Source organism: Tursiops truncatus, chromosome 11, assembly GCF_011762595.2.
Source record: "Tursiops truncatus isolate mTurTru1 chromosome 11, mTurTru1.mat.Y, whole genome shotgun sequence".
Taxonomy (NCBI): Eukaryota; Metazoa; Chordata; class Mammalia; order Artiodactyla; family Delphinidae; genus Tursiops; species Tursiops truncatus.
The window spans coordinates 5,358,061-5,375,305 of record NC_047044.1 but is presented as its reverse complement, the minus strand read 5'-3'; the positions used below and the strand labels follow the sequence as shown (position 1 = coordinate 5,375,305).

At 47.4% G+C, this 17,245-nt stretch overlaps 1 protein-coding gene across 3 annotated transcripts in view; it reads left to right on the top strand.

The window, feature by feature from the left end:
• Positions 1-16,681, top strand: part of SAMM50 (SAMM50 sorting and assembly machinery component) — a 30,432-nt gene extending 13,751 nt beyond the window's left edge. For 2 of the 3 annotated variants that reach the window (XM_033865882.2, XM_033865881.2), the window contains exons 8-15: positions 438-566; positions 1,065-1,136; positions 1,931-2,017; positions 4,546-4,616; positions 7,556-7,623; positions 12,458-12,604; positions 13,295-13,463; positions 16,474-16,681. In XM_033865882.2, the coding sequence (XP_033721773.1) occupies positions 438-566; positions 1,065-1,136; positions 1,931-2,017; positions 4,546-4,616; positions 7,556-7,623; positions 12,458-12,604; positions 13,295-13,463; positions 16,474-16,519 (789 nt within the window). In that variant the 3' untranslated portion in view covers positions 16,520-16,681. The remainder of the gene's footprint in view (positions 1-437; positions 567-1,064; positions 1,137-1,930; positions 2,018-4,545; positions 4,617-7,555; positions 7,624-12,457; positions 12,605-13,294; positions 13,464-16,473) is intronic. The other variant, XM_033865883.2, reaches the window with a different exon arrangement.
• The last annotated feature ends 564 nt before the right edge of the window (positions 16,682-17,245 follow it).

The following is a 17,245-nucleotide window of genomic DNA, read 5'->3' as shown; positions in this document are numbered from 1 at the left end:
CATGTGTAACTTGTCTCCTGGCTCTTCTCCAGGGGCTGATGTGGGTCATCTGGGTCACCTCTCCTGGCTGCAGACAGCCGGCGGGGTGTGTGTCCAATGGTCTTAGACTGGAAAAGGAAGCAGTCAGTTACAAAGCTGTATGCAGCTTTCAGACGAGCCACCCCGTCTCCGCACCCAAAGCGCAGCCCTGCCCCTCGTGCAGTTTTTCCCTTTGATCGTGGCCATGGCTTTCTCCCCTCCTCCCTCCTGCCTGCCTGCTCTGTTCCCTCCTTCCCCAGCTTCCCTTCGTCTCTTCCTGTCTCCCATCCATCATTAAAAACATTGTGTCTTAGCTTTTAGTCCGTCCATTTAGTGCCGCCTCATCCCAGGACCTGACTTGGGGCGGCCCCCTGTCCGCGCAGCACGGAAGGCTGACGGTTTCCCGTGTTTGCCTGCAGTTTCCCATTTGGAAGACCAGCCACACTGTGAAGTGGGAGGGCGTGTGGCGAGAGCTGGGCTGCCTTGCCAGGACAGTGTCTTTTGCCGTCCGAAAAGAGAGCGGGCACTCGCTGAAGTCATCTCTCTCGGTAAGGGCAGATGTGTAGATACTTTGACGCAGCCGTGCCTTAAGTTGGGAGAATCGCCTTCGCCTGCATCGGGAGGGATTGAGAAGCGTCACAGTTTGGGAGGCTAAAATGGTGCCTTCTGGTCACTTGAATTTCTGGACACAACCGCATGTCATTTTTTCTAAGTAACATCAGAGGTAACGGGCAGTGGCGTGCGTAAGAGCTGACTGTGGCATCTTAGTCGGGAGCTGGCTGAGTTGACTGGTCAGGGTGTCGAGCTCCCTGAGAGAACAGAGCCGGCGATGGGGTCGGAATGGCCCACCCAGTGGATGTGACTTGTTTCCCCGACTCTCCCAGGTCCCTCACATGTAACATGGGGTTTCCGTAAAGATTAAGTGTCAGAAGAGTTATGGAATGCTTAGCACAGTGCCTGGCATACAATTAGTGCCCAGTGAGTGTGTGGTGTTGTGTCAGAGGCCTGTTTGAAGTGCAGACGCCCCCGATCCGCATTTCTTTCAGCACGCGATGGTCATCGACTCTCGGAACCCTTCCATCTTACCGAGAAGAGGTGCTTTGCTGAAGGTTAACCAGGTAGTATTCTTTCCCCCGTGACTTCTGCAGGCTCCGTGACCCTGGAGGGATAGGGCATCATGCAAGGGTAGTCACGTTTTTAATACATTTTCCTCTCATTGTGAAAGTCCTTCTAGAATGGCTTGCAAGGGTGTCTGTCCCCGTCGGGGTTCCTAGCCCTGGATTTGCTCCCTGTAGCTCAGGCTTTGCCTTCACAGAGCACAGAGTCAGGATAAGGTTCCGGTCTCTTTGGTGGTGTCACTTACTAGGCCAGGAGGAAAGTTGTGATTTGATGGGAGTGACTTCCCTGGTGACCCTTGAAGAACACCCAAGGCAGGGGTTGTAACTCACATGCCGGGAGGGCCTGACAGGTGACCTCGGGGAGAAGCGGGGCTCCGACGCTCTGTTTGCCTGATCTCAGTGTCAGAGGAGCAGCTAGAAATCAGATTTTCATAGGAAATGTGCCAAATTGTAAAAGGTAGGCTGATTTTTTTTTTCCCCGCAAACACTGATTAGGCCAAACAAGCCGTATCGTCCTTAGCAAGCTCTGTAATGAAGTGTTGATGTCGCCAGTGTTCTGCTCTCACACGTAAGGAATGCCGTTCTCTGCGGTTACTCAGTGTGTTTAGTGATTGTGTACCTCTGTCAGGCCCCTGGTACCGTCCAGAACAACTAGGACGTAGCTTCTAGGAGACAGAAGTGGCGTGTTGCCTTTCTAAGCATACAGAACAGCAGACTTAACCGCAGTGACGCTGTTTAGAACCCTCTGTAACAGGTCTGTTGGCTCCCTTTGACCTGAGGACCCTCGCCCACAGGAGCTGGCAGGCTACACCGGAGGGGATGTGAGCTTCATAAAAGAAGATTTTGAGCTTCAGTTGAATAAGCAACTCATACTTGATTCAGTGAGTATCTCGTCAGAACATTGTCACCTGTGTTTTTATCTCTTGTTTTTGGAATCTTATTAGAAGATCTCAGTTCCCAAATATCTAAAACAGTAAAGAGGTCAGAACACTGATGCTTGAAAGTCAAGCGCTTAATCTTTTCAGTTTAGCCAGACTTGAAGCTACCTTGGGGAGAAGCGATGAGCAGTCCCTTTAAAACTCATCTGTCAGTCATTGTACGTAAAAGAGCCCCTTCCCCACTTATCCGCTCAGGGCTGTCAAGCACGTGTGTCTGGAGGACAGGGCTGCCGCTTTCTTCGTCTCCTGCTGTTACTTCCAGAGAAATTCTGTGTCTTCACCTTGTTTTGCTAGGTTGTCAGGGCTCTGGGTGCCTCCAGGAGTTTCTGTGTTAGCCAGTTTGGTTTAGTTCCTCCTGATTCCCTCAGGACCTTAGGAGTAAGTGACTGGATTCAGACCGAGGCAGTGGAGCCCCAGGCTGGGAGACACCATGCTTATTCTCCAGTCTTCCCAGCGCCCGGGCGACTGAGGGACGGCTCTCCACACCCCCACCGCCTCCTTAGACCCTGGGGACCAGGAGTGAGTTTTAATGAAGTGGGACATGCTTTTGTTTTAGAATCATTTATCACTGCTGCCGGTCAGTCCTGGACTCAGTGCACTTCAGATTTGGTTCCTGCCTTTCCCCTGCCACTGCTCTTCTGGAGGCGGCCAGGGGCTTCTCGCTCAGTTCGGCGAGCTCTTTCTGGTCCCCTTCTGTGCTCCCTCCATGGCGCGCTGTCAGCCATTGTTGACTCCATTATGACTGCTTCTCCTTCCACGCCTCGGTTTCTCTTTCTCAGCCTCCTTTCCCCCCATCCATGCACCCACCCGCCCCTCCCTCCTTCCCACATATACTGGCTCCCAGGCACTGTCGGGGCGCTAAGAATACCTCAGTAAATAAACACAGTTCCCGTTCTTACATGCTAGTGAAGGAAGACCTACATGCAAATAGATTTATATACAGTTGGGCAGGGGTTCACAGGCGACGTGAAGAGCGATCCAGCAGAGTTAAGGGACAGAATGCCGCCAAGGGGGTGCTGCCTTATCTTCGAGGGCCAGGGGAGGCGTCTTGGATGAGGCCCGTAGCACTTAGAGCGACTTAAGGTGAGCCCTCCACCCTCAGTGGCGTCTCCCCAACAGCTGGTCGCCCAGAAACAGCTGAGGGAGCAGGGCGGGCTGACCAGGCCCAGGGTGCTGCCCGCTGAGCTGAAGACAGGTTGGTGAGTCCTAGTGACCGGCCGTGGAGTTTCAGCTGGGTGAGGAGCGGGGGAAGGGCAGGAGAGAGCGAGGGGGCCGGTCCGCAGGTCCTGCTGGCACTGAAGGCTTGGGGGGCTGGTGCTAGAGGGAGCAGCTGGAGAGGTCTAGGTGCTGGGGGGGGCCTGGGGGCCTTGGGCCCTCGTGGTCGCCGAGGTCAGCGGGACACGAGGCCTGGTGGGCTTGTCTCAGGTGGAGAATCAGTCCTCCTTGTTGCCCCTCCTTAGGTTGGGACCATTAGGCGGGGGGAGGAGGACAGCGTGCCGGGAGCGCCCCGTCGTCAGGGGAGCTGCTCGAGAGCGCGCGGGGCTCTGGCGCCTCGCTGTGTTCCGCGGCATCTGTCACGCTGTCGAACAAAGACTTGAATTTCTCAGAATAGAGCGTTCGCTTGGCCTGCTCTGCCCACTCTGTCCCAGTTTTCGTCTGTAATCCTTCCTACGGAAGCTTCTAAAAAGGAGACATCTGAGCAGCTTTGAAGGACGTGGGACTTTGCATGTCCGAGAGAGGACAAGGTGGGCAGAGGCGTGGGGATGTTCAGGAGAGGTGGGTAGGTGGGGGCCACGGCGGAGGCCTGGGGTCGGGAGCCCAGAGAGCATCGTTGTCGTTTAAGGCATCCCTGGGTCAGTTCTGTGCATGGATTACGTGGGTGTGGAGATTGGATCCCTGACCTAGGGTTAGGTCACTGCCCCTGACCTGTTAGAGGCAGGGCTCCGTCCCCGAGGGTTGGATTGGAAGTATGTCTCTTTGCATTTCTTAAACGTAGCAGTCTTGCACCCGCTACCTTCCTTCTCCTGAGATGCCGTGCGCCCTCAGTCCTCTCAGGTTTTGAGGCCGAGCCAAAGAGGCCTGGGTGGATGCAGAATCCCTTGTCCAGGGCCCTGGTCTCCCCCTTCAGGCCATGGCTTGTCCCACTGGGTTTGGCTTCTCGGAGAGGAGGGAGCTGCCCTGTGTCGGCACGGAATCCAGGCCCTGCTTAGGCTGTGGGCTTATGTATTGTATGTCTTTATTCGAAATTTGAAGTTGCCAGTTATAAAAGTATCCACAAAACACTTCGAGCTGTAGTTCTTCCCCTGCAGGAGCCAGGTGTTCCCCTTCCGCAGCCCTTGTGCCCCGACCCAGAGCTCTGCACGCTGCAGGCACTGGGCACGACCAGATCTCAGGGTGTTTTCTGTCTGCTAATGCTCGTTGGAAGGAAAGAAACAGTGGAAGAAAACGGTTGTTTGTTTATATTTCGATAGGTTTTTTCAGCATCTCTCTGGGGTGGAATGTTGGTACCCATTGGTGATAAACCGTCAAGTATTGCTGATCGGTAAGTAATAAATGAATGGGTGGTTTGCACATGGTTTCCTTTGGATCTTCCTGCTTGGTTTATTAGAAGATATTTTAGAGAAGTTTAACTATTTAGGAAAGCAGATATTTCAAATTTTAATTTAGTTTTATGTTTAAGCTAATTTCAGAATACCCAGTATACCTCATACTTAATATTTTTCGCTTTTGGAGCAGAGAGATACTTTATTATACTAACAATTTTGTATTCTCTTTGAGTATGAAAGAATACAGTTCATACATGTTACAGAAATATAAAAACAGAGAAACATTTAAGGAAGTGAAAGAGTCCTGCTCATTGATAAGCGGAGTTAACATTTGGGACTGCGGTCGACTCTTGAACAACCTGAGGGCTAATCCCAGTGACGCTTGTAGTCGGCCCTCCGTATCCACGCTCCCTCCACAGCCAGCGTCAGCCAGCCACTGGTGGTGTAGCTGTAGCATCTGCTGTTGAAGGGTGTCCACCCGTAGGTGGACCCACGTGATCAAACCCACGTTGTTCAAGAGTCAGCTGTATTTCCTGTTAGCCAGTATTTTTGCGGGTGTGTATTTGTGTGAGCGTGTATACATATAAATTCACGTACACATCTGTATTAAAGTGTTGAGATACTGTATTTTGCATGCAATTTTGTGTCCTCCCTGCTTTTTAAAAATTATACAGTAAATCAATTCACCAAGTCATGGGAAATTTTTCGTAAGCAGCATTTTAATATTTCGTTATTTGCATATACGTAGCACTGTGAAGAATCTAACTTTGTAAATAATTTTTGTTCGTTTTGTTTTCTGAGGACAGATTCCTCAATGTGGAATTACTGTCTCAAAAGAAAAGGAATGTTTTTAAGGCTCGCAAAGAATATCGCTGGAGCCTGCTTTTCCGAAAACCTGCTTGTTTAGGAGTAGCTTCCGCTCCTGCCAGCAGACGGTGAAGTTGTATTGTTGCTATTATTAGTTGCTATTAGTAGAAATAGCACAATTGTCTTGGGGTCAAGGAGCTCTGTCTTTAATCTTGCATTAGGTAAACTGCTGCTTTAGCTCAACCTAGTTCAGCCTTCTTGGATGGCAGTTTGGGAGTAGAAAAAATTATAATTTCTAAACTCTGAGACTTAACAGTTTCACCTCCGTGAATCTAAGGTACAGAAATGCATTCATAAGAGTACAGAGATTTATGTACAAGGGTGTCCATCGGGGGCATTATTGAGACCAGCAGAAATTCTAAAACTACCCGTAGGGAAGCGATTAAATTCAAACACAGCCATTCTAAAGGGACCGTGTAATCATTAGAAAGGATGAGGTAGGTGCCCCTGAGTTAATATCTGCATGGAAGTATGTTGAGCTGCTTGCCCGCTGATCAGGGGCAAAGCTTCTGTGTGCACGTGTGTGTTCGCAGGCAGCACCAGGGGTCTGGAAGTCAACCACCAAACCAGTGACAGTAGTCACTTCTGGAGATTGGAACACAGTGGACAGTAGGGAGGGCAAGAGCCTTTTCACTTTTTGTGTTTCCTGGATCATTTTAATTCTTTCAAAAGAATGTGTGTGATTTATCATTTAAAAAAAATAATAAAGGGACCTTGCTCTTTGTTTCTATAATTAATGTTAATGAGGTATTCAGAAAGGCTTTGCTTAGAAATCCCAGATAGTAAAGACACATTTTTAGACTTTTAAACTCAAGTTCAAATGAATAAATTCATAAAGGCTTTTATCCAGTGGGACAATGAGAAAAACAGTGCCCTGTTCCCTTTGTGCTGAGACGTGGGACGTTTGTGGCACCACAGGTCAGTGAGAGGCTGGGGGTGGTCAGCTGACCAGAGGTCAGCTGGTGTGGCTTCCATGACAGTCGTGTTGGAAAGACCATACACAGCTTCTCCGGTCATTTTAATTCATTATCTAGTAATTACCATGGTCTAAAATCGGGTTCTAAGAAGCTGTTAGATTTTATAGCAAATAGATGGGATTTCTAATTTTCTTTTTTTTGGCTGCGTTGGGTCTTCATTGCTGTGCATGGACTTTTCTCTAGTTGTGGCGAGCGGGGGCTACTCTTCGTTGCAGTGCACAGGCTTCTCATTGCGGTGGCTTCTCTTGTTGCAGAGCACGGGCTCTAGGCATGTGGGCTCAGTAGTTGTGGCTCACGGGCTCATTAGCTGTGGCACGCGGGCTCTAGAGCGCAGGCTCAGTAGTTGTGGCGCATGGGCTTAGTTGCTCTGTGGCATGTGGGATCTTCCTGGACCAGGGATCAAACCCGTGTCCCCTGCATTGGCAGGCGGATTCTCAACCACTGCGCCACCAGGGAAGTCCCTTTAATATTTTTTTATTTCATTGTTTTCAGTTTAAAAGAGTATGATAACCCAGTCCATTAAGGAACACAAGGAATTCATTAAAAAAAATTTTAACATACACTTTTTTTCTAATTAAAAATCACTGTAATAACATAAAAAAAATTAAGATAACAATAATTCTATTTTGGTCTGTTTCCTTCTAGTATTATTTTCCTCTTATTTGTAACATTCAGATCATTACTGTTATATAATTTGTATCCTGCTTTTTTAAAAAAACTTAATTAATTTTTAACTTAATTATCGTGAGCATGTAGGAGGCTGTTTTGAAAAGGTGCTGCGTGATGAATTCTCATAGACTCCAGATAATTCCTTTATAACAGACAGTCCACCTAAGTGTCTATTTGCGCCTTGTGTCTCACCTGTGTCCCCAGAAGTGTGACGCGTTTGTTTAGATGTATAGTCTTAGGTTAGATTACAAGCTTGGGTCTTTATGAAATTTACCATCCTCCCGTGCGTGTTCCTAATCCTGAAATGTTCCACCACGTGGAGATGTGGACGACCCAGTAGCGAGTGTGCGCCTTTTGCACTTTTGTCGTGCGATGGAGACTTTCCCCATCGGCTTTGCTCTGACATCTGCATCCTCTTCCAGGTTTTACCTCGGGGGACCCACAAGTGTGCGAGGGTTCAACATGCACAGCGTTGGGCCACAGAGCGAAGGTCTGTCGTTCCCCACAGCACACCAACTTGAAAAAATCGAAATTACGGTTACTTCTCACTTTTGAGCGCATGTATTGGTTTAAATTACCGCAATAATAGATACTCGTATTTCACCAGTGGAACTGGCACCTAACAGCATCCACCACACAGCAGGCACAGAAAGGTGTTTGTTGAGGAAACTGTAGAAAATGAGAAAAGATAGCTAAGCAGAAGATACATAACAGTCGCTTGTGATCCCATTGGCCAGAGATGACGTGTGTGAGCATTTTGTTGTTTAGACATGCACATCCGTGCACACGTGTGTTGTTTACATAACAGTCCTAACCTGTTTCTCCTACGGTAACAGTAACAGTGTATGAATAGATTTTTATAGGAATAAGTACTTTATCATTTTTAATGGCGGCTTATTTCATCTTACTGACAAACTATAATTTTTTTAAACTAATGCACTTTATTAAAGAAAAGTTTTTTAAATATATATATAAAATAACTTTAATATTACAGTAAACAATAAACATGCATTGTTTTTAAAAGACTTAGAGAAAATACAGCTAAACATTAATTATGGTTTTATCTGGGTGATGGGAATTATGAATAATTTTAATAAGCCTTTTAAAATGCATTTCTGCACTTTCCAAATTTTCCACAAGTTTACATTAAGCTTGTTTGTTTATTTATTGAGGTATAGTCAATTTACAATATTATATAAGTTTCAGGTGTACAACATAGTGATTCATAAAATATTGACTATGTTCCCTGGGTAATGGACTTTATTTTTGAGAACACTTTTAGGTTAGCAGAAAAATTGGACACAAAGTACAGAGTTCACTGTACGTGCCCGTAGCATCCTTTATTATTAACATCTCGCATTAGCGTGGGACACTTATCACAATCGATGAGCCAACACTGATGTGTTACTACTAACTAAATTCCATAGTTCACGTTGGGGTTCACTCTTTGTGTTGTAAAGTTTCATGGGTTTTGACAGTTGCATAATAGCATGTATCTACGATTACGGTATTTTATAGAATAGTTTCACCACCCTAAAAATTCACCGTGTTCCACCTATTCATTCCTCCCTCCCTTCCTCCCCCTCAGTTACTGGCAACCACTGACCTTTACTATCTCCATAGTTTTGCTTTTTCCAAAATGTCATATACTTGGAATCATACAGTATGTACCCTTTTCAGACTGGCCTTTTTGACTAAATAATATGCATTTAAGTTTCCTCCATGTCTTTTTTTTTTTCTTTTTTGGTCAGTGTACTTCTTAAATTTTTGTTTATGTGTATATATATGTGTGTGTGTATATATATATATATATATATTTTAAATTAAAGTGTAGTTGATTTACAATATTGTATTAGTTTCAGGTGTACAATATAGTGATTGAGTCCTCCATGTCTTTTTATAGCTTGATTGCTCATATCTTTTTATCACCAAATAATATTCCATTGTATGGCTGTACCACAGGGTGTTTATCCATTCACCTATTGAAAGACATCTTACTTGCAGGACATCCAATTTTTTGCAATTATGAGTAAAGCTGATATAAACATCTATGTGCAGTTTTTTATCTGGACATAAGGTTTCAGCTCATTTGGGTAAATACCAGGGAGTGTAATTGCTGGATTGTATGGTAAAACTATGTTTAGCTTTGTAAGAAACTGCCAGACTGTCTTCCAAAATAGCTAACGTTTTGCATTCCCACCAGCAATGAATCAGAAAGATAAAAGCCTTATCATTTTTAATGGCTGCATATTTCATCTTCTTGCCTTACTGCGATCTTTTTAAACCAAATCCAAGTTTTAGACACTTAGTCTGTTTTCTTTTTTCTTACGTTTATATAACAGTGTATCAGTGAATAAGCTAACTGAATCTTTGTGCTCATCTATAAGTTTTACTTTATAATATAAAGTTCTAGGTGTGGAATTGCTAGGTCAAAGGATTTTGAGTATCCTGGAACATCCTTAAGGTTTTATATTGTCTCAAGAAAGCTTGTCTCAGTCATACTCTGTCCAGCAATGTGTGAGAATTCTGGTTTCTGGAACTCTCTCCAGTACTTGACATTATATCAGAGGATCTCCACGTGTTATTAAAAACTACAAAAACATCATTTAAGTAGATTCATGTTATGACATTGTAAAATATTCTATCCTGATTTTCTTAACTTTTTTTTTACATCTTTGTTGTTTCCACTTTATATTATTATAAATAGTGATTGCTCTGGGCCTAAATTTTTGTACAAAATATAAATTATTTCTTTTCATTTGTTTTTAGAGTGCTTTTATTTATTTTTAAATTTTTTGCGGTACGCGGGCCTCTCACTGTTGTGGTCTCTCCTGTTGCGGAGCACAGGCTCCGGACGTGCAGGCTCAGCAGCCATGGCTCACGGGCCCAGACGCTTGGCGGCATGTGGGATCTTCCCGGACTGGGGCACGAACCCACGTCCCCTGCATCGGCAGGCGGACTCTCAACCGCTGCGCCACCAGGGAAGCCCCTAGAGTGCTTTATTAGTGTGTCTTTTTTTTTTTTTTGAAAAGTAACATAATTTCTTTTTCACTATAACAAGTATTATTTAGTGACTAGATGCAAGTTTTGGAGTCTTCCATTTTCCTGAAAATTAAAACACAGTGGTATTTCATTTAATTACCTATTAAAAGGCTATTGGTAAGATTATATGAGCAAGAATATAAATTACTGTAACTTTCCATGAAAAAATTTGTCAATATTTATCAAGAGCCTAAAACATATATATATATACGTATATATATGTATATATATATGTATATATACAAGGACTATTGATAATAGAACCAAACTGAAAACTGGAAGCCCAAATGCCCATCAGCAATAGAATAGGCAACTAAACAGTGGTGTCTTCACACTGTGGAATATTATACAGCAACGAGGATGAACAAGTTAGAGCCACTGGCTGGGTGGCATGAACAGGCCTCAGAAACATGCCAAAAACAAACCCAGATCCAGAGGATGCATACTGCATGATTCCATCTGTGCAGAGTTTAGCGAGTGGGTAAAGTGATCTATACTGTCGGGGGAACAGGTAGACAGGTAGTGCTGCACTTGGCGTGGGTGCTGGGTAGTGATTAGAAAGGAGAACAGGGCCTTCTGGGGGGCTGCACTTATCTGTTGCTTGGTCTGGTGTGTTCTGTGCCTGGAAATTCACTGTGCTGTACACTTAGGATGTGTATACTTTTCTATGTGTATATTATACTTCAGGGTGGTTTAAAATACCTGTGTGTGCAAGGAAGCCCATCACGGGTTAATGTCCACTTTCAAGAAATTCAACACCAACATGACAGTAGTCAAGGGGTAGATCGTTATATTATGTTACATATATGTGATTATTCAGGCGTCAAAATCACATTTTCAAAGAATATAAAGTATAAAAGGAAAGTGCTTATAATATAGTAAACTAAAAAAAAATATCAGGGGGCTTCCCTGTGGCGCAGTGGTTGAGAGTCCGCCTGCCGATGCAGAGGACACGGGTTCGTGCCCCAGTCCGGGAAGATCCCACATGCTGTGGAGCAGCTGGGCCCGTGAGCCATGGCCGCTGAGCCTGCGCGTCCGTCCGGAGCCTGTGCTCCGCAACGGGAGAGGCCACAAGAGGCCCGTGTACCACAAAAAAAAAAAAAATCAGAACTGAAATGTATAAATATAAAATGATTTACATTTTGTTTTCTTATTTAATTATTCATTATAATTCACTGGATGAAAGAACACCAGATGTTAGCTGGTTATCTCTTAATGGTAGAAATTAAAGGAGGATTTCCTTTTTTTCTACTTCCATACATTTATCCCATTTTGTACAATGAGTATATTACTTTTTATGATTAGAATAAAATAGGTTATTTAAGAAAAGAGAGGAACACTTGCTGGGAAACAAGAAGCAAACCCAGCTGACCTCCTGCTTCCAGTCCGTTCTTTGTTTCCTCTAGAACTTCAGTATTAATAGTGGTTGAGGAGTTGCTGGGGCCTTTAAGTGAATAAGCAGTTCATTCCTTGAGGTTAATCTTGGAGACAGCCATATTTTTCTTTTTCATGGTCTGTCATTTTGTATTAAAGGGACTAAGGCACTTTACAACTAGTATTTTGTAACAAAGTATAAGCCTTTCAGGGTTTTTTGTTGTTTGTTTAATGCTGTGGCTCTTTATAGTAAAATGAAATGGTAGGGACAGTTCTAGAAATAATGCAAATTATACTCTCAGTGGATCGTCTTGAATTTTGGCAAAAGTAACCAAAAAAAAAAAACCCAAGTGGTCACGAACCTTTAAAAACGAGCCTCTTCTCTGAAGATGTTGAGCTGAGACAGTGTCCTTGTGCAGCAGGGAGCAGACACTGCATACCTTTGGATTAATAGCATGTCTGGCCACTTCCAGAAACTGCAGAGACATTTTCTTCATTTTGTCTCTCTATATTGTGGTCTTGACATTTTTGCAGAATAATGCATTTCATGTACCAAGTGACAGTGATCTGGTACCTGCGGTTGTGGAAAAAGTGATTCCATGAGTTTACTTGTTTTATTCCAAGCATTTTACAGATATGGTAAATTACTGGCTTCATTCTTTCCTAAGTTACACATTAGCTTTTTTTTTTTTTTCCAGTTAAAGCAAATTATAAAACAAACCAGGAGAAGAAGAAAGATTATTTAAGAAAGGCCGACAACGTCAGGAGTTATAAGGGCAGCTGCTCACAGAGCTCGGGCACCGAGTGTGTTGTGTTCACAGCACACACCTCGCTCATGTACGTGGTGGGACGTCAGTGTGGTTTTGAACCTGTGACCTTGTTTTGATCTGCACTCCTTCCTTGACTAGGAGACTACCTGGGCGGAGAAGCGTACTGGGCCGGTGGCCTGCACCTGTACACCCCGTTACCTTTCCGACCGGGCCAGGGCGGCTTTGGAGAGCTCTTCAGAACTCACTTCTTCCTCAACGCAGGAAACCTCTGCAACCTCAACTATGGTAAAATTTGGACTATTTAGCAACCGTTCGGCAGAGCTGACCTTACGTTTAAAAGCACAGGACACAAGTGGGTGTCTGTGTCCCATTTAGATTGCGTCGTCTCTAAGAGTAGGCACTGTGCCTACCTGAGACACCTGCAACGCCTGATGTGCCCAGAGTGAAGCTGTTGGTCGAATGGCTAGAGCATGCATAACGAATCGTCATCGAATGCTGCCTTGCAAAGAGAAACCTGTCTGTTGAGCAGACATTTCTCGAGCAGTGACTCTGTGCCAGTCATTACGGCCACAGAGCTGAGTGAGACCTGGTCTCTCCCCTAGGAGCTCAGGGCCGGGCTCAGATGTCCTGGCTTGGGGAGGTGTCTGGAAACCAAGGCTTGGAGTAGGGCTTCCTGGGCCGTCAGCGGTGGGCAAATGCCATTATAGCCAAAGGGAACAGAACGTGCCAGGCCCAGAGAATTGAGAGGACCTGTGTTCTTCTGGGACGGTGAAGAAGTACCCAAGTACCCAAGGCAGGTCCCCAGCCCTGTCTTGAGTTTGGGCCTAATCTCACTTCATGCATTCTCCTCAAGTATCTAGGCCTGGCTTAAAAGATGACCAGAGGCCACACAGAGGGGGAGAGCCAGGGCTGTCCAAGGACGTGTGCGGGGGACCACGTGCTATTGGTCACACCTCCTCTTCTCTCTCTCTTCAGGGGAGGGCCCCAGAGCTCACATTCGAAAGCTGGCTGAGTGCATCCGCTGGTCTTATGGCGCAGGGATCGTCCTCAGGCTGGGCAACATCGCGCGGCTGGAGCTGAACTACTGTGTCCCCATGGGCGTGCAGGGCGGGGACAGGTACGTGCTGGGAGGTTCTCTCCACAGGTACATGGCACTGTCTTGTCACTTTGTTTTGGACATAGTTAATCACTTCACCAGTGGCCTTTAAAATTCAAGACTTCAGGAGAAATTGAATAGTTAGCAAAAGAATGAAAACGGATTTTTGTCCATGGGCTTCTCCATACAGTTTGGAGGAAAGGCTGTGATGTGTTCCCGTCCCCCCACCTTATGCTGTTTGCACTTGTCATCAGGTAGAGGGAGCTCCTCTGGCGGCCTGGCTGGAGGTGGTGGCCGCCGTTTTGGGTCCTGCGCTGAGCAGAATGAGGTGTTGCCGGTGGGGACTTTGCAGGCCGGGAGCCTGGAGGCTGGATGGGCACAGCTCTGCTCGGGCCGCAGAGGACCTGCTTTCTGGCCCTTCTCCACCGGTCATTTTACTGAACAAGATCTGCTGAATATTCATGGGTGAATATGGTATAAGGCCGATTACAGCTACAGAAATTAATTGTTTCTTAAAGTATTTGGTATGCATTGTAGAAATTTCAAGAAGTCCAGAAGTATTGTCATGATAGTGTGTAAATAATACCGTGGACTGGGGGCTTAAACAGCAGACTTGTGTATCTCACCGTCTGCAGGCTGCAAAGTCCAGGACCAGGGTGCCGGCAGGTTCGGTTCCGGGTCAAGGACCCTCTTCCCGGCTTGCAGATGACGCCTTCTCACTGGGCTCTCACCTGAAGGGGGCAGAGAGCAGGCTCTCTGGTGTCTCTTCTTACAAGGACACCAGTTCCACCAAGGACCCTATCTTAATTAAGTTGCCTCATCTAAGGTGACTTAGTTACCTCCTCAAGGCCCCACCTCCAAATACTGTCACATGGCAGGGCTGGGGGGTGGGCGTTTAGTGCTTCAGCCTGTGAGGATTGGGGGACACGGACATTCTGCCGGTAACCTAGTGTTTCTCTACATTTCAGGACTCTAGGCTGTATTTTTTTCTTCTCGGTGTTCTGTCTACATTCAGCTGTGATGCTGAGTCATAGCCAGGCTTCCAGCGTGAAGTTGTAGTTTGTCCTCGTTTAAGGAAGTGCTGTACCAGTCTTACTCTCCCTGTCTTCTGCCTCAGCGTGGTGGGTGATGGTGTTTTGAAGGGAAACCACATTAGGAAGCTTTTAACAAAGCTTTGTTCTTAGGTGCACATCAGTGTCTGTCATCCAGATCCTCTGTGGCCATCGCTTCAGGAGAGTCTGCCCTCCTCCACTCTCCCTGGAAGGCTGGCTCGGCCCGGGGCCGCCGTGCCGCCCTTCCTCCCCGTACCCTCTCGGGTCTGCTGCTCTGACGACTGTTAATTCCCCTCCACGCCTTGCCTGTTCTCGGCACAGAGCAAAAGCTGAGAAAGGTCTAGTTGCTCGGGCTGAGTGTGCACTGGAGCCCAGCTGCACAGGCTCGGAGTGCAGCCTGGCCGCCCCGTGGCTGTGTGGCCCGGGGTGAGTTACTTAACCTCTCTGGGTCTCCGTTTTCACAACTGTAGGATGGGTGCTAACGATAGTGATTACTTTGCAGTTTTGAGGACTGAATGCATTAGCACACACGCAGCTTGTAGAGCGGTACCCAGCGTGTTGTCAGCAAAGCTGGTTACTTCTCGTGTTGTTGCTGCTACTGCTGCACTCGCCCTGGCCAGCTGTTCACAAAGGAAGCAAACGGTGTGTGTGTGTCCCCCGCCATCCGCAGTGGCACTGCGCGCGCCACATGACTGGCTGTGTTAGAGACATGCCGTAGATGGGATGATGTGGCCTGATTTCAGGGATAGTGAAATGTGGGGAAATGTGCGCCTTCCCTAGAGCAAGCTTTGTGCATTAGGTAACATCGTAGCTTCAGGAAATGAAGCTAACGTTGCAGGTTGCTTTCTGCAAAACCTTGTTCCCACCACAGGCATGGGCGTGGGGCTCCCTGGCGTAACAGCCAGGTGCTAAGTGAGTCCTTGCAGGGAGCGGCAGAGGTGCAGGTGATGAGCCTGCACCAACACCGGGATGAGGTCAGATAGAGCCGTCTAGGCCTGCGCGTCTCAAACTGTAATGTGCTTGGGTCTGGAGTGGGCTGCACTGCGGGTGGGCTGCGCGGCCAGCCCCTGCCCTGTCCGTCCCTGGCTGTGTGACCTGGGCAAGCCCTGCTGGCTCTGGGCCTCCGGTCCTTCAGACTGGAAGGCGCTGCCGTCGTGTGGCTGCAGCATCATCGGAGGCCACTGGGTGTCGCTGTGCTCCCGGAATCCGGGTGATGCTCTCGGGAGCCCGGCTTCCACTACCTGCCTCCCTGAATCTGTGCAGGGGGTGTAGTGGGTACTTCACCACTCCACTCTGCTCTCTCTCTTCAGGTTAAATTTGAAAAATATGTGGCAGCCATTAATTTCAAATGTGGGTTCTGAAAGGAGGAAGCATGCTGTGCGAGTGCTATTTAAAGACCAGAACATACGGACGCTCCTCTGCCCCCCAGGCTGCTCTGTTTTGGGGTCATGGTGGTTGCAGCAGATGCTTCTCGTGTGCAGTGTCCCTGAGTAGGGGGGCTCGCCGTCACTCAGCGTATGGCTCTGTTTGAAGTTTTGTCATCAAAATTGGAATTTCGTGACGTTCGAGTGATCTTGCCAGGGTTTAATCTTCATTTCTAAAACGAAGCAGCTAGCGGGATGGGGAGTTACATGTGTGCCAGACATCCATAGGTCCCCCGCCCAGTGAGTGCAATCGCTTTGCAATTAGGATTTCAGATCTTTACAGAAATGGAAACCGCTTTGAAATATTTGGCGAGTTTTATACCGGAGGTGACGTGTGACACCGTTGTCTCTGCGCTCTGACGGCGAATGCTCTGTGTCTTACCGAGTATGGTCCCTGGAAATGCGCTGGTGACTGAGGCAGCTGGCGGGGAGGGCAGCACACAGTTAGTAACAGAGAAAGAGCCTGGCATTCCCTCTGAGACGTGCACGTTTCTGGAATTGTGCAAATGGCAGCGTGAGCATAGCGGACCACAGTGTTGATTTCCTGCCTTAAAAAAAACAACAAAAAACTTTTTTTTTTAGGATCTGTGATGGCGTCCAGTTTGGAGCTGGGATAAGGTTCCTGTAGCCGCAGAGCACCCTGTCCCCTCCAGCAGCAGCTCTGGGACTTGGGCAGCAGTGAGTCACTCGGTGCCACACACTTTGTCTCCAAATAAACACGTTTCATGTGATTCTTTGAATGTAGTCCTTGTGGGAAACCATGTCAATAAATTTTAGAGACAGATACTCAGATGCACTGTGGGTGTGATTTGCTTTCCACAGCCAGGGTGCCCCGCGCCGGCTCTTCTGAGGACCAGGTCAAGCCGCCCGCCGTGCGTTCTCTCGCGTGTGCCCCGCTGCGGGGAGGGACATCAGATGTCTCCCGATTCCTCCTCGTCCCGCACTCTTCGGTTCGTTCCCATGCGTCAGTGATCGGCAGAGAGCTCGGAGGAGGCGCAGGCCCGCCGCTGGGGGTGCGTGCGCTCTGGCTCCATGCGGCTGATCCGAGGGGCCCGCATCAGCGGGGGCTGCAGTCGCAGGGTCATCTCCGTGTGTGTGAGCGCCCTGCGAGAAGGAGCTGCGTGTAACGTCATGGACGGGGAGGCAGAGAGGAAGAGTGTTCTCTGGAGGGAACAGCCGCATCGTTTATAAAGATGCGGGAATCAGCGCCTGTCGCTGCTGTAGCAAAGCACCACAGGCCTAGAGGTGTAACTCGACACAGAGCAGTCACCTTGCAGTCTGGAGGCCAGGCGTCCAAAGTGGGTCTCACTGGGCTGAAACCAGGGTGTCAGCAGGGCTGCGTTCCTCCTGGAGG